Source organism: Aspergillus ochraceoroseus (assembly GCF_002846915.1).
Source record: "Aspergillus ochraceoroseus IBT 24754 chromosome Unknown P175scaffold_5, whole genome shotgun sequence".
NCBI classification, from domain to species: domain Eukaryota; kingdom Fungi; phylum Ascomycota; class Eurotiomycetes; order Eurotiales; family Aspergillaceae; genus Aspergillus; species Aspergillus ochraceoroseus.
The window spans coordinates 2,116,068-2,132,374 of record NW_024468480.1 but is presented as its reverse complement, the minus strand read 5'-3'; the positions used below and the strand labels follow the sequence as shown (position 1 = coordinate 2,132,374).

The 16,307-nt window shown below is 38.7% G+C and overlaps 5 protein-coding genes and 1 non-coding gene across 6 annotated transcripts; 1 reads left to right on the top strand and 5 right to left on the bottom strand.

The window, feature by feature from the left end:
• Positions 1-5,321: 5,321 nt before the first annotated feature.
• Positions 5,322-5,395, bottom strand: P175DRAFT_0t87. Its single transcript has one exon. It is a non-coding gene; the product is annotated as a tRNA-Ile (tRNA).
• A 1,388-nt stretch (positions 5,396-6,783) lies between these two features.
• Positions 6,784-7,254, bottom strand: P175DRAFT_0533358 (uncharacterized protein; the record flags this gene model as incomplete). The annotated part of the gene is made up of 1 exon (XM_040900047.1): positions 6,784-7,254. One exon carries the CDS (start codon positions 7,252-7,254, stop codon positions 6,784-6,786), a length of 471 nt encoding a protein of 156 aa, XP_040751749.1.
• A 758-nt stretch (positions 7,255-8,012) lies between these two features.
• On the bottom strand, positions 8,013-9,353 carry P175DRAFT_0282277 (uncharacterized protein). The gene is made up of 4 exons (XM_040892758.1): positions 8,909-9,353; positions 8,744-8,847; positions 8,554-8,676; positions 8,013-8,494 (listed from the first exon to the last, which is right to left on the bottom strand). Exons 1-4 carry the CDS (start codon positions 9,050-9,052, stop codon positions 8,350-8,352), a joined length of 516 nt encoding a protein of 171 aa, XP_040751748.1. The 5' UTR covers positions 9,053-9,353; the 3' UTR covers positions 8,013-8,349.
• A 1,516-nt stretch (positions 9,354-10,869) lies between these two features.
• On the bottom strand, positions 10,870-13,967 carry P175DRAFT_0502492 (actin-related protein ARP5). The gene is made up of 5 exons (XM_040897396.1): positions 13,450-13,967; positions 13,059-13,379; positions 12,066-13,006; positions 11,237-12,013; positions 10,870-11,182 (listed from the first exon to the last, which is right to left on the bottom strand). The coding sequence occupies exons 1-5, from the start codon at positions 13,643-13,645 to the stop codon at positions 11,150-11,152; spliced, it is 2,268 nt and encodes a 755-aa protein (XP_040751747.1). The 5' UTR covers positions 13,646-13,967; the 3' UTR covers positions 10,870-11,149.
• Positions 13,968-14,005: 38 nt separating this feature from the next.
• Positions 14,006-14,611, bottom strand: P175DRAFT_0282203 (DASH complex subunit DAD4). Its single transcript, XM_040892757.1, has 5 exons — positions 14,576-14,611; positions 14,465-14,521; positions 14,368-14,412; positions 14,226-14,310; positions 14,006-14,170 (listed from the first exon to the last, which is right to left on the bottom strand). Exons 1-5 carry the CDS (start codon positions 14,576-14,578, stop codon positions 14,142-14,144), a joined length of 219 nt encoding a protein of 72 aa, XP_040751746.1. The 5' UTR covers positions 14,579-14,611; the 3' UTR covers positions 14,006-14,141.
• Positions 14,612-14,736: 125 nt separating this feature from the next.
• P175DRAFT_0502491 (uncharacterized protein) lies at positions 14,737-15,725 on the top strand. The gene has a single exon (XM_040897395.1). It carries the CDS (start codon positions 14,988-14,990, stop codon positions 15,555-15,557), a length of 570 nt encoding a protein of 189 aa, XP_040751745.1. The 5' UTR covers positions 14,737-14,987; the 3' UTR covers positions 15,558-15,725.
• Positions 15,726-16,307: the final 582 nt, after the last annotated feature.

Below are 16,307 nucleotides of genomic sequence, written 5' to 3'. Positions count from 1 at the left end.
TTATAAGATACTTACTACTAGATTTATATTTATTAAGATAATAAGTAAAAGATAATATTTTATATAAGATATAGATACTATAAATATCTAATTATACTTTTTAAATTATATAATATCTTAACTATCTTTTAAATATATATTAATAAAATAATAAAAAGAATTCTAGATAAATTTTATATAATATATTTAGATAATATCCTAATTTATTTATAAATAAAGAAAAAGTATAAATATTATATTAGTAAAGTACTATTATACCTTTAAAAGTATAATCTTTATATAAAACTTTTAAAGTATAGCTTTTATTAAGAAGAAGTATATTTCCTTAACTTTATTATAGGAATTAAAGAGATCTAAATAGATTTTAAGTAAGTATATACTATAAATAACTAGCTAGAATTATACTTATTCTATAATATTTAAGTATTTCTAGGATTTATAGGATATTTTTAAAAATTTATTTACTAATATTTTAAGATTACTACCCTACTAAATAATATATTAAAGAAGATAGTAAAGGAGAGAAAGAGTAACCTCTTTAAGATAATAAAGAATAATTAAAGTACCTTTAAGGTATTAAAGTAGGTATTTTCTAGATTTCTAATACTATAATATTTTAATCTAAAATAAGAGATATTTCTAATAATTAATATATTAGGTTTTATAATTATAGGAATCCTAATATAATATAATAGTATCTAGTCTATAAAGATATAATATACTATTTAATAACTTATAGTCTTTTACTTAAGGAAGTTAATTAAGGTAAAGAAAAGATATAAAACTTATAATTAAGAATTACTAGCTATAATAAAATACTTTAAGATATAATATTATTACTTTAAAAATAACTTATATATAATATATATATAAATAGATTATATAAATCTAAAATATTTTTATATTACTAAGACTTTAAATTAATATTAGGCTAGATAAGTTAAGCTTTTAGTAATATATAATTTCTAGATTAAATATTAGTCTAGTAGCCTTAATCTAGCTAATATATTTTTAAGATAAAAAGATTATAAATCTACCTAATAAAATATAGCTAAAGAACTCTTGCTTATACTTTAGGTAAAGCTAGAAGATTTATAGAATAATTAAGATAAAAGTAAGATAGTAACTCCCTAAGAGATCCTAATTATATAATTAAAAGATCTAGAACTATTAATCTAAAGAATACTAGTATAAAGAATAGCTAGTAATAAGTAAGTCTATAAGATACTATTAATTACTTTATAAGACTTACTTTAGGAGATATAATATAAAGATACCTATATAAATTAAATTTAGAGTAATACTAGTAAAGAATACCTAGTATACTAGAAATATACTTAAATAGTAAGGAAACTACTTAAATAAGAAATAATAAAGTAGCTTAAGAATAATACTAAATAAAGATAAACTTATAAGAATAGATAATATATTAATAATAATAGGCTAGTATAATATAATAAGATTATTTATATTTCTTCTAATTAAATAATATACTAAGAATTACTAAGGGTATACTATAATAATCTATATATAAGTTATTTTAATTAAGAAAAAATATTAGATTTTATTAAATAAAAATTTTATTAAAATATCTTATAATATAATATTAAAAAGTATATAAAAAATTATTTAATTTATTAAAAAATAAAGATATCTAGATAACTTTTACTAGGCTAGCTTATAAAGCTCCTAATACTAGAATATCCTTAGCAGGATCTAACTCTAGACTTTATTATAGGCTTATTACTATTAATATAAAAGGGGCGCGTGTATAATACTATCTTAGTAATTATAGATTAATATACTAAGGAAGTTAAATATTTTCTAATAATAGGGAATATTAATACTAAAGAGCTAACTAATATATTTATAGAAAAGATTATACTTAAAATAAGAATATTAAAAAGCCTGGTAAGTAATTATAGCTTGTTCTTTACTAGTAAATATTAGATCTAGCTATACTAAGGGCTTTAAGTTAAAGAATAATTAAGTACTATATTCTACCTATAAATAGATAGCTAAATAGAATATTAAAACTAGATATTAAAGACTTATTTAAGGACCTATATTAGTTACTAATAAATTAATTAAGTAGACTAGCTAGGCATGGTAGAATTTATATATAATAATATAAAAAATATATTATTAGAAATATCCCCTTATAAAATATAATATAGTTACTAGCTAGTATTACTTAAGCTTACTAATATTAGAGACTCTAGTATAATTATAATAATAGAAGAATAATTTAACTAATTATAAGTAAAATATTATTAGCTAGAAAAGAGCCTATATTATACTACTAAATAATAAGTAAGGAACTATAATAAAAGATATTACCTAATTAAATATTATATAGATTAATAAGTACTACTATTTATAAAAAATATCTATATATAGAGGCCTAGTAAGAAGCTAGATACTAAATATAAAGGGCTATTTAAAATAATTAAGATAATAAATTAATAAGTATACTATTTATAATTACCTAAATTATATAGAAAAATCTACCTAGTCTTTTATATATTATTCCTTAAGGAATAAAATATAAGAGATAGTAACTTACTAGTACTATTCTAGCTAGTTATTATTAATAATAAGGAAGAATAGAAGGTAGAATAGATTATTATATAATAAAAGTTATATAATAAAGACTAATACCTAGTTAAATAAAAAGAATAACTAATATATAAAAATATTTAGTAATTAGTAAAAGACTTAAAAAATATATAAAATATTCTAAATAAGTTTTACTATATAAATAAGATATAAGTAAGATACTAGTAAAATATTATAAAATAATAAAATATAAAAATAATAAATTAATAAGATTAAAAAATTAAAAAAATTATAAAAATATATTAATAGTATTATTCTTTCTCTTTTTCTTATTAGATTTTAAGATTTAATAAAGATATACTATAGGTATTAAGGAATCTTAAAAAAATAATTTAATTTTATTATATAAAAATAAAAATAATAAAATATTTATATTATAATATTAGTAAATTCTTAATTATTATAATTATTCTAAACCTTCTTATTATTATTCTCTAATTTTATTATACTACCTCTAATATACTATATATTAAGTAGGTAAAATATATTATAATTAATAAATTAAAGTAATCTCTTTATCTAGTTTTTAGTCTTAAGATAATAAATAAAAATCTTAATAATATAGGTTTATTAGGTACAGGCTACTATATTTATTACCTTACTAAATATTACTTAAATTTCTCTAAGATTAACTTATATAGGCAGGATAATAGGGAAATACTTTTTATATAAGCAAGTATATTAAATATATTACTATCTTAAATTTAAGTATATATAAGAACAGGCTTCTATAGGACTATTATCTATATACTATTAAGATTTAATATAATATAAGTAATATAGTGTCCATGTAATAGTAGCTAGGCTAGTAGAGGTAACTAGAATAGTTAGAGTAGCTAGAGCCATAGTAATAGCAGGAATAACAGGAGCTAGTGTAATAACAGGAGCTAGTATAGTAATAGTAATAGGAGTAGCTAAAGTTACTATAATAGAAGAAGTAAAAGGAGAGATAATAGGAGTTACTATAATACTAGAAATAGTTATAAAGAATAAGGGGGATATAGTCCTGCTAGATAATAAAATAATAATAATAGGAATTATAAGAAATATACTAGTAATAATAGAAGTTATAGGTATTATAATTAATATAGATATAGAAGGATTTACTATAGGAGCTTATAAATAATTAGTATAATAAATTTATATTACTAAAATAAAGGTATTTATAAAGAAAGAAATAATAATAGTTAAATAAATTTTTTTTTATAAAGATATAGCTAGTATAATACTAAATAAAGAATACTTTAAAGGAATTATAAGATTTATAATATAATTAATTATTATTATAATACTTAAGTAATAATAATCTACTTAATATAATATATTAACCTATTAAAAGGGATTTTTTAGAATATAAATTAAACTAAAAAAAGTATATATAAAAGAGTATTCCCTTATAATATTTATACTATAATAATATCTTTATCTACTACTAATATATCTAGTAAACTATTTATTCCTATTTATTATCTTATTTAAAGTAAAATATAATATTATTTATATCTTATTTAATAAAGCTTAATTAATAAAAATAATATTATATATACTATTATTATCTCTAGTATTAAATAAAAAAGTAGGTTATATTATACTAACTAGGACTAGCTCCTCCTTAATAGAATACTAAGCTAGATTAGGTATAGTATATATAGCGCGCAGATATATTACTAAGGAAAAAAAAAATAATTATTATAATAACTATATAATATATAATTATATGCTAAACTATATGCTAAACTATATACCTAGTAACTAAGAATAATTAGGAGAATAGTAATATTTAAGTTACCTATACTATACTAGTAACTTAACTAGGTAATATAAATAGTAATATAATAACCCCTAAAGTACTAAGAGGCAAGCACTTTGTTTTATTACTTCTAATACCTTCCTACTACCCTTGTATTCCGTGTAGCTTTGCTTCCTTTACCAACACTACCCATACCCAAGCGCCTCGCCAGCGAGACGCTTACAGTAGAAACCATATAGTTGGTTAGTTAGTTGATGGGGATTGACAAATAATATATATGCCTATCTGGGTTTTACCATCTGGGGATTGAGCAAAATCTATATTCGGTTTTACTAGGGAATTTAGGTAGATGGCTCGTCTATGGGGTGCGGTTTAGCTGTTGCGATACATCATATAGTCTGTCTGCTCATGAGTTATTCCATCAATATATATTTCCGGGCCCTCCGCTCACCACAAAACCACTATCAAGCCAGCGTCGATGAACTCGTCATTCCTGCGACCACTTTCAACTCAACCCACTGAAGCATCTGTTGACATTGGCTGAACTACGAAACTCGGAACCACGAACGGAACAAACGTGCCCCAAAGTTAGGCACATACACCAAGAAGAGAAGACCTTAGCTATACTTCCGATATCTGTCTCCGAAACAGCACATTCGTCCAGAAAAGTGTACAAATATTGGCCTTGATGGGGCTAGGATATGATATATAAAGGTAGAGACCCCAATTAGAAACGCAAGATAAACTGGAACGTATGGTATGAATTAATTCTACGCCCAAATTAACCAGTAGTAACAAGGGTAGTAACAATGGCATGTCATACATTTAGCACTTGAGGAGCTCCAGCGCCATTCCACGCCCTTGATACACCGAGTGGTTGAATATCGAGCCAGCCAAATGGAGAGGCAAACCGAAGCAAAAGAAAATAAAAAAAAAAAACAAAAAAGAAACGTGGTCCCAGAGGGGGTCGAACCCTCGACTTTGGCGTTATTAGCACCACACTCTAACCAACTGAGTTATGGGACCTTGATGGAAAATGGCGCGGGATATTTGACCACATAAACTAGACGTAGAATAATACAGTAGGAAAAAAAGCCATCGTCCAACAACCTAGGCACTGTTTTGTTCTATCTTGACATTCTATCACTACTTTGTCTATCCAATGGCTATGGGTACAAGCACAGAGAGAGTAGCATCAACGATGGGATTATTGTCTTGCCTGGAACTACTATGTAGGAGGTAGCTAATTTCCATGGACATACAATTTGTATCTAGGGCTAGTACCTTGACCCAATGGGCAAGGTGGAGGACAGCTTCTTAGCAGAGTTGTAGGGCGATGTTTTGACATCACTTTATGATTTACTTCGATCGTTTATATGGGTAGTTTAGTTGCTTATTCGGCGCTCTCAGCATATATAGTTTAATCAGACTGTTTTCCTCGTTGCAACGGAAAAAACGAAAAGGAAAATGCTATACAAAGATATCCGAAACTGCAGATAAGTTCTGCCTATTTAGGGTAAGAAGAAGAAGAAGAAGGAGAAGGCAACAAAGAGGAGGTCATGTAATGCATCTCAGGTGTAAGGACTGCCAAATCCCACGCGAGGAAGGGGAGGCGCTTTGTCCTGAGAGAAGCAATGATATTTTGATCCTAGCCACTGCCGTTCTACTAGTAGGAGATTTCTGCTTGTAATACCATGCTACCTGAACTATATATGTAAGTTAAATATTATCTTTAAATTAGGTGATACAAACTGTACTCTTATATAGATCGTATGGGCTTTCTCCTTTCTTACATTTGAAAAGCACAAGATATTCTCCCCCAGTTCTCCCTAAAAGTATATTCAGGCCATGTGTAATGGATAGCTCCCAGTGTTAGTATAATATAGTATTACTATCACTGCTGGCTATGGTTCTTTAATATTATACTGAACAAAACAACAGCTAAACATATAGGATTATAGGATTTGTTGTTGCGTGAACAGCCTTTGCAAATCATCGCAACAGCGCCCAGGACACAATCAATTCCTACCGGCCTGGAGCGGCAGAAGCAAGACAGGCACCAGAAAGATTTGGGGCAGATGGTATTTGAATGCAGCTGACGGCGAACCATTGTGGAAGACGTGGGAGACGGGCGTATTCGTTCCACTTGCACCCTGCACAGGCCCCGCCCCAATATCCAGGTACCCGTACGGTGTCATTAAACATCAGCTGGGTGTTTAAATAAATGGGTACGGTGACTGACTCCTAAGAAAGCAACTCATGAAATGGATGCCCGTCACCTAATCCTCCCTTTTTGGCACTGAGGTATCTAATAAGTGTAGGGTGTTGAATGTATATTTATTGTTCACACCTTGCTGGCGAGTGTGATGCCCCACGTGGAGAAGAATATCGGGGCCTTGTTCGAGTTGCACGCATTAGATATGGTATGCTTGATTTAGCCCAACTAGGTGGTGTAGCAGTTTACGTGCATGAGATCCTGTCTGACCCCGTTCCCTTATTCGGCGACTCCCGTTCCGCAAGAATGCTTCTGCATTCCGCGGAGCAGCTGAGTGAGTGCAGTTATCTGTATCCTCCTCATCCAACGAGATCGATCTCTGGATAGTGGCCATGCCTCTGCCCCGCGCGAGCGCTTGCGAAATGTTGATATCGATGTGACGAAACCATGTAGAATCGCCATGTCGTGCGTACTTGGCGTAATAGGGGTAGCTGATTAGCCGCCCAGCAGTGATCTGGCCGCAAGAGAACGTACCATAGATAGTACGCAGGGTCTTGTCTGGCCAACTGCTGCGCAATTCTGTAGTACATCGACCGTGGCCACCCATAGCTGGGACGTCCCTCGATCTCTCTCTGGTGGTGAAGATATACGTCAAACTCGCGAAAAACATCTTGGACAAGCGCCGTTCCTGTATCAGGCGGATTCCTCCTCCGCCGCGAGATATAGAGGAGTCTGTAAAAAGCCTAATAGTTTAGGCAACGTAGGAAATGCAGACCTCGGAAACCCGTCGTGTCCGAAGAGAGCCATACTCTCTAGGTAGCAGTAGTAGTACGGGTAAAGCTATCGAGGTATGGCTAGTATAGGCGATTGAGAGCGGACGGTAGAAATTATTCCTCGCTTTGATGTGAGCGCAACAACATGCCATCGGATTCTAGACTCCTTGGAATCTTTCTGATGATCTCCACGTTTTTTGGAAGCATCCTTCGAGAATTTTAGCAGTATATCCATAGTAGAAATGGGCGTTCCGATATACTAGCAATGTATGGTGTAGGGGTGCAAAGGGTAGCTCGCACGTGAATCTTGTACTTGATTATAGACTCTGAAAAGATATCAGCAACTAAAAGAGAAAGAAAAAGATAATGGACAGCTTCAGACCAGGGAAGTGGGTGTATTATATAGGCAAGTAGAGAATAAGTCCATGTAATCATGTGTGAATTGGAACTAACACAGGAATCTGGATAATAGTGAATATAGAGATTAGTAGGATATTGCTTACTGCAAGTCAAGAGTAGAGTGTAATAGATAGTGAATATACAGTTGAATATCTAAAGGTTACCTATTATTCAATAAACTATAAGAATTAAGTTATTGAAAGTGATATATGTAAACTACAGGCTAGAATCAAGGCAAGCAAATCGCGGTCTGTTGACTTGATGAATAGCCATAGTCTTTTAACTTCAGGAAGTCTACATAGCACCAGTAAGTAATTAGCATAGTATAGAGACACAAGAGCATTATTATTAAATATCACTAATCTCAAAAATTCTCCGTATCGTTAAACACATCATTCATCAACAGGTTTCGTGGATTGCTCCGGTACAGTTATCCAGTTCAATATTACCTGGCTGCCGACGAACAAGAAGAATACATGTATGACGAAAAAAAAAAAAAAAATAGTATACATCAAGTTATCATAAACTCATCTTCGACGCATGACTGGCCCGCAAGAATTGTTGTACTTGGCTGGAAGAATTCTTTGGGGCATCTAAGGGGCGACGGTGGAGGGTCCGTCGAGAGGTGCAGGGGCAGCACCGTGTTCGTTCTTCTCCATGGCAGGGGAGGTGTTGTTGCTTTGGTTGTGGGACCAGAGAGAAAACACTTCGAGGAACATGCCGAAGAAAGTGAAGATGCTAGGTCATGTTAGGCCCAAGGTCAGGAAAGAACCAAGTGAGTGAATGGTGCAACTTACAAAGCCAGGAAGATGAATGCTTCATTGGCCTTCTTCTTGGAGCAGCCCATGGATGCTGGAGCGTCCCAGTAGCAGTTGTGCCAGTTGTAGTCCTGAGCAGCGAAGATGAAGGAAGTAAGCCACCTGATGGGAACCGAATAGTCAGTCTATATAAATCTTGAGAACTTGGCGGATGGTTGGGTTGATATACAGATAAGAGAAGACGACGTCAATGATCAGCACAAAGCGGCTGAGAGCATTGGGCATAAAGGGCGAGACGAAAGCTGGCAAGAAGAAGACAACAGAAATGACAGCCTGATGGATTGTGTCAGTAGTGAAGGGCAAGAAAAGACTGGGAAGCCGAAGCGCTTCATACAATGATTTCCTGGTAGGTGATGTGCTGACCACGAGGTCCCCTGTGGATGAAGTAGGAGGTGAGTCCCATCACAATAACAGCGCTAGACCATTGCAGCGCTCGAGTCACGAGCAGAAGAAAGCGAACAAGAGTGTTGGACACCATCTTGGAAGTATTCAAGATTGAATATAAGGGGAAAGGAATTGAAAAGTTCTTGCTTGAGGGGAAGTTCTTTGAAGTCTGGATAGATGGGAAAGACAGCTACCATGGAGAGGAGACCACGGCAGGTCTTTATATTCATCGAGCAGCAGTAAACAAGGGCAATTGACTGCATTGGCATCAGTCAATCCAGATCAACCTACAGATAGATGGTCTGGCTTTGCGTCATAGTATTTTGACCGTGGCAGCTGATGCAGCAGACCCACGGCGAATAAGAATTGACTACATCCCTTTGGTCTATGCGACTTCACGCTAGTCGAAAGCCCCAAGGAAGAGAAAAAAAATAATCAGTTCAAGTGGAAAGGGAGACTGTGAATGGGTACAGGAGTGGTGGCGCTGGCTTCCCCGGATCACGGATGCGTCATAACAATCCCTGAGAACTATACTACGCAGCAGGGTCTGCATCATTCGAGATGGCATATTCCTGAGCTGGTGAGCGACAAGCCGTACGAGCCATATCCCAAGGATATCTCTTTTGCCAGTGGATGATAGCATTGTGTTGAGCATTGTGTGACCTGCTACACCAAAATGTTTTTCTCAATGAGGGGTTGCTATGCATGGCTGCAAGTTCCTGCTGGTCTAGAGCAGAGGCGACCTGCAACGAAAGATCGAACGAGACTTAATTACTCAATCGGAAAGTTGACAACAAAGTCCAGACGGCATCCAGCGGACAGCAAGGGATCCCGGATCGTCGGCCCATCGTTGGAGCAAGAGGGCATGTTGCGTGACCTGGAGTCGGGAGCAGGCGGAATTATCAACAATCAAGAAAAAAAACCCGCCCAAACAAACAAGAGAATGGCCTGGATAAGAACGGAAAGGTCAGCATGAGGAGAAGGGGACCCTTAGCTCACTAGTTTGACGAAAGGGAGCCCTGTGGCCGAGAAGGTGTCAAGTTCTACTAGGATCTGAAGCCCTAACTGATCCAACCTGATCCATTTCTTAGACTCTTAGCATACATCTAGAACCCTGAGCATTTCCTCTTTCTTTTTTCTTCCCTGGACTCGATGTTCTACATGTACCCCGCATAGGGATTCTCTCTGCTAGACAGAGTAGTCGACCAGGAAATCCCTTGGTAAACTTGGATACTGGTCTCGCCACATAGAAGGAGGAGAAACCGGAGATCCGAGCCCTGACGATAAAGAGTTGGTATCCCACATTTTTCCTTTCCTTTTCTTTTCTTTTTAGCGGCGTGGATCCTCCTCACATCCCGTCACATCCTCACTCATTCCTGACCTAAGCTTATGTTGCCCGAAAGTGCAGAACAACAGACAAATCATATTCAGGAGAATCGTGCCACTTCCCCCACCCTGTGGACTTACTCACTCGGGTAGCTTTCTCTATTTTCCTCTTTCGGGCTTTAGTTTGAATAGTAACTAACGACTTGGATCCGTGCTTGCCGGACGCTTCTTCATCGGTGAGTAGGGCAGGACAATTGATCTTGCAATCCTGTACTCAATAGCCAGAGGTTAGTTTGGATGATTGATTCTTAGTCTGCTCGCTGAGTACCAACTAACAGAGCTCTAGGGATTATCACTGTCATCATCATTATCATAGACATCAACTAGGAGGGTCGTATTACACAGTAGTAGTTAGTCCAGACCCACAAGGCTGAAGGCATAGCTTGATGGATTCGAGCCTGGCTGACTCTGCAGTGCATCCAACGATATGCACCCGGGGGTAGATGACGTCGGGGCTACTTTCTGTTTTTAAACGGAGTCTTTAAGACGCAATGAACTCATGAGAGATTATCATGTGCTTGCTGGGAATAATTTAAATTATTAACTATTAAACCAGTATAGAGGTAAGGAAGAATTATACAAACTGCCAATGTAAACCGAGGAATTCAATATGGATGCTTGCTACCTGATAGTCTCTGATGAATAATGTAGTACAGATAGTTAATGTTTTGCGATCCTTGATGACTCTGTAGAAGCCATAAATCTCATCCAAATAACGACCAATTTATACGCCCGACTCCCGAGTCCTACCGCCGTACTTTGTAGTCGACATTAGTCTAGTCGTATCCTTGCAGCTGGCAGCTAATTACCACGAAGTGACATTGCCCAGACTGTGCTCCTGTTGGTCGTGTTAGAAAATATCACCCAAATCAAATGTAAAAGTTGGACTTACTTTGAGATATTCACTGCCCTTCTCGAGATACTCTGCTCGTGAAATGGAGGATTTGGCCAACTCCGCCCCCGAGGCCCATTGAGCAGCTCCCTTCCAAGCATCTAACACTGGATCGGCGGCGCGACGGACAGCCAACTTCGTATTAACAGGAAGGAAGGCTCGGAACTCTTTCTGGAATCGTTCGTCGAAGTTCTGGAAAAGAGAGTTGCCACCGGTTAGGAAGACATCCCGCAGTAACTTCACCTGTTCTTCCGGACTCGAGAATCTTTGATTGACAATGTCGGCGGCAATTTCAACCAATCCTGCCTGGTCAACACCCGCGATGGAGGGTTTGAAGACGACCTCAGGCACCCGGATTCGTTCCACGTTCAGGTGGATTTGATGCGCCTCACGTTGGCTCTCTGGGTCAAAGGGCCAGGGACCACGAAGGAATACGTGAACCAAGCTCTTCGTCCAGTCGGACTGCGCAGCGAGCGTATGGTTCTCCGTGAATTCCGGGTCGTGTTCGAGAAGCTCCTTCTCCACGTTACCGAGCATTCCACCAAGGTCCTCCTCCTCCTCCTCGTCACTTTGATCTCCAGTGGCTACCGTTCGGTAAACGCCCCAATCCTCGTCATTGGCTCCGAAATTATCATCGTCTCCACCTCTCCTTCGCTTCTTGGGGCCGTCTGCAGCAAGATTGGCGAGAGTCTTCATACGCATCTGACTGGCGAGCGACTTGCGATTTCCGAGATCCGCCTTCATCCTATCACGCTCTTTGATTTTTTGGAGAATATTCTGGAAATAATTCCGTTAGCTTTAGTTTACAGATCAGTAGAAACAGACTTACCTGGCGCATGGCTCTTCGCTCAGAAACCCAGCCTTCAAAATCGTTCTCTCGCTTTTCGCGATCTAGACGCTCTTCTTCTTCGCGACGGGCCTTTTCCCGTTCTTTCTCTGCCTTTGCTCGTTGCCTCGCCTCGACATTGGATTTCATGAGTCGCTGATGGCGCTTTTCCTTCAATCCAGCCTCGTCTAACTCCTCGTCTGGCACATCTAGTAGAGGGAACGACATTTCCTCCGGAGGTTCTTCGGTTTCTTCAACCCCTAGATCTCTGTTCCTGGATCGTTTGATGGACCGCTCAAGGTCCCGGATCAACCTCTCGAGATGTGCTTCGTCCTTCAGATCTTCAGCATCCAGAATGCGCTTCATCTCTTTCTTCGTCTCGGACTGAAGACCACGCTGCAGGTCTTTGTAGTACTCTAATTCCTGCTCTTTCTTCATGAGCTTTTCAAGCCTCATCTTGGCGGCTTGCTCTTGTAGTCGGCGCCCACTTTCCTTTTTCCTCTCTGCAATCCGGGCTAATTCTTCCTCTGTCTTCTCAGGCACAATGTGCTCCGTATACGGGTATTGGATCACATGGTCTCTGTCTTCCAAACCGGTCCAATCTAAGTAGCTGCTTATTTCTTGGTCGTAGTCTTTGGAAACATAACAGTGGCGGTGCACAAGATCCTCCATCTGGTTTTCAGTCATCCTCGCGGGGAAGGTGGGGTATTTCAGTCGCATTAATTTTAAGAGGTATTCCGAGGCATGCATACCACCCCAGTTCAGGCGCGAACAGTTGGATAGCAGGGCTTTCGAATTGAGGACGGGAATGACGTGCGTCGAAGTGTGCGACGAGGAAACAATGAGGCCATCCGTTCCACGGTTATATCGGTAGGAGAAGAGTGAATCGATACCGTACGCGACGGAGGGAGCGGAGTAGCACTCGAACAGGATCTCGTTCATCACTGATGTTTGTTAGCAAAGGTAGGCAGGATCATATTCTGGGGAAGATTTCACTTTTTCTCGGGTAATTGAGATTTGCAATAGGTTCTGTCATGACAATAGGTCTGTCAACTCCTCCATTGGCCCCATCAATTCCCAGTTTGATAAACAGATAGTCAAGCACTCCTTCCATCACATCCCAGTTGCCAACCACACTGGTGCCCGGATCGAACGCATAGCGCAGCTGCCCACGCGTAGTAGCATCGACGTAGGCATCGTATCCGATAAACTGACAGGCTTTGTTTAATTTTCGGTCCCTGTAGCGACTCATCACAGGCGGCAGAATGAAACGGGGGCTTTGGTCGAATGACCATCCGGCTTTGACGAGATTCGATCCTTGACGAGAGAAAAATGGCATTAGAAGACCATATTTAGCCATAGAACAGAGCGACGTATGTCAACTCACCATTGTCAATCACGATGGCGCTGGTATCAGGCTTGGATCTGCTCTGCTCGTACCCCTCCGGCTGCGGTGGCTGGTAGCCTTTGAAAGGAGGATCCTGCGCATGGTATATTTTAGGGGGAGGTTTGGCGGCACCATTCTCGGACGAGGACATCGCAAAGCGAGTCGGGAGAACCGACTGCACCGATGTGATGGTCATGGTGGTGATTTGATGGCGCCGGCTGGGGTGAGATCAACTGCAACTAAGGAGCTTCCGGATGGGAGCGATCAGCGCATGGTAGTTTGTCGCATAGGGGGATCTAGCAATATAGGTGAAGGGTTTGATGGAAATGGAATTTTCGACCTTGCTGCATTCGCCTTAACGAACGCGGAGGTGGTCAGCGGCGACAATGGAGACGAACGAAGAGGTTTGGGTCAATCCCCAGCTTCGGCGCGGTGGAAAGTCTGGCCACCGCCGGCACCTTTTGTATGGCGCCAAGACTGGCTGGCGTTAGTATAGCCATCATTTCGTGATACTGAGGTACTCTCGAGCCAGATTTTGAATTATAAATTAAGGAGATGATAAAATAGTACAATAGAAAAAGGTTATAAAGAAGATAAAAATGATACTGGATTTCATGAAGTGGTATCTAAGTTTCGTGTTCAACGTTCAATAGGAAAAGCCGTTAACAATCATCACATGTCCAACGAAATCTTCAAGAGGGCTCCTTCAAATTTTCCGTGGCTGATAACTAATTAGCTGGGAACTCTGGATGCTTTGAAGTAGCGAAATAGCCAACCTTCGAGGTGGAAGAGAACATTCGACTGGTAGTTCTTGAACATCTGGGCCACCAACTCGACGTTCATATTCTGAATGTTTACCTCCTATGGACTGGTTAGTCCTGGATAAAACACGGTAGTGGTAGTTGAGGCACAACATACTTGCAGGCTCTTGTTCATGACCATAACAGCTTCATTTAGTTTTTCCTGGTGCTTGTCAGCGCTGCCGGCTTGAGGAAATGACGTTCGCACCACATACAATATTGGTGATTATTCGGGAGAGCAGGAGGGCCTGCTGATGCTCATGTGGACTTTCCTGTATTTCCACTGCGTTAATATATGTATCTTGAGAATGAACCAGGGAGTTTACCATTTTTGGGTCTATTAGGTGGTTGTTGACGGGAAGCCAGTGTTTGTTGTCCGCAATTGATTGACATTACTTTATATAGCTGGGTCACGTGCAATGCCTCCCTCTGGCTGTATCTCTGGCTGTCGTTGGAAAAAACCAGGACTATTTCCTTCAAAATAAAGTATATTCACCTTTTCAAACTTGTCAAAATTGAGAAATCAAGTTCTTAGGTACAGACTCTATGAATTAATCACCGCGTTGGACTCTCTCCTTGTGTCCCTCAATCCAGCTTCTGCGCCAAGCACACCCGAACTCTCGCTTCCAGCTTCCGAAGCTGCCTCACTACCAGCGTTCGATCGAAGGTGAAACGAGCTCGCATCATATTCTACTCTCAATCATTGAATCAAATTATTCAATCGTCGAAACATTCGAAATGGCTCCCCCTACCCCCGCCGAAAGCGAAAACCACCAGCTGCTCCTCGATCGTTTGGATATTGCAGCGGTTCCGCGCCCTTTCCGCAGCCACACCTGGAGACCATCCCAGCGACGCAACAAGAACGTCAAGCAGCTCATCTCTGATAGTTCGAGAAAGGAGGCTTCGGTTATGGCTACCCAAGCCAACTCTGGAATGACAACTCCTTTGCAGCCTACCACGTCCGCCAGTACTGATGGAAGCGTGACTCCTGCTGAAGGGAACCCACGCACATCGAACATTGCCCAGGCGGCGCAAAACCTCTCTACGCTTGTGTTAGAGAAGAATGCACGTGCTATGTTTTCTTCAGGACCTGCTGTGACCTATACAAATGTTGAATCTGCACCATCGCTACACCCGGCGCAGCAGCGGCGATACTGCGATATTACGGGACTCCCTGCGGCATACACTGACCCCAAGACACGGCTCAGATATCATGACAAGGAAATTTTTAGTGTGATTAGAACTCTGGGACAGGGTGTGCCAGAAAGCTACCTTGAGCTTAGGGCAGCGCATGTGGTGCTCAAGTAAATGACAGGATCCATCAGGACGAATTCGATTTTATATGTGGATGCGTAACGACTAGGGTATGCAGATGCAGTGATTCATATTAAAGAATTGCAGGTCATGGGTGACTGACTTTGATAATACATTTCAGACACTACGATTCCAATACAAGCGTTATGTACGACCAACACAGTCAAGCCCTTTCCACCCACCGTGCCCCTTTCGAGACAGGCTCAAGAAAACGCTCCGGCTTATTAGTGATCTTGTATATTATAATACGGATTGATCTTCGCCTTGTGCTGAAGCACTCGACTAGTACCGGTGCTCCACGGATGGAACATCAGTTACAGCATCCTAGGATGCTGTCGCCGCGGCGTATGGGACGGAAACTAGCTCCGCCAAAGATAATTGGAACGTATTGAGAGCGAAAATAAGGAAACTTCCAAGGAGGGACGGACTGATATAACAAGGCTGTATATATGTGCTCCTGTACCTGTACCTGATTCTTTAATCAAAGTTGTGGCACAAACTTCAGATCCGAATTAGTTAATTGCAGTTGAAAATGCCATTTTAAAGAGCATGATAGTCGTAAATAAGTCAAGCTTTGCTTCCTTTCATTAATGCAGCTCGAGCCGACCGCTTCCACGACCATGTTGGATGAATTTTTGGTGGATGGAAAAACGAGATTCAGGAGCTTCCCCGAAAAGTTAGTGTGTGCGACTAACAGACCGCCATCCGAAACCAGATTAGCGCCAACGAACTTGGGAAAAGACG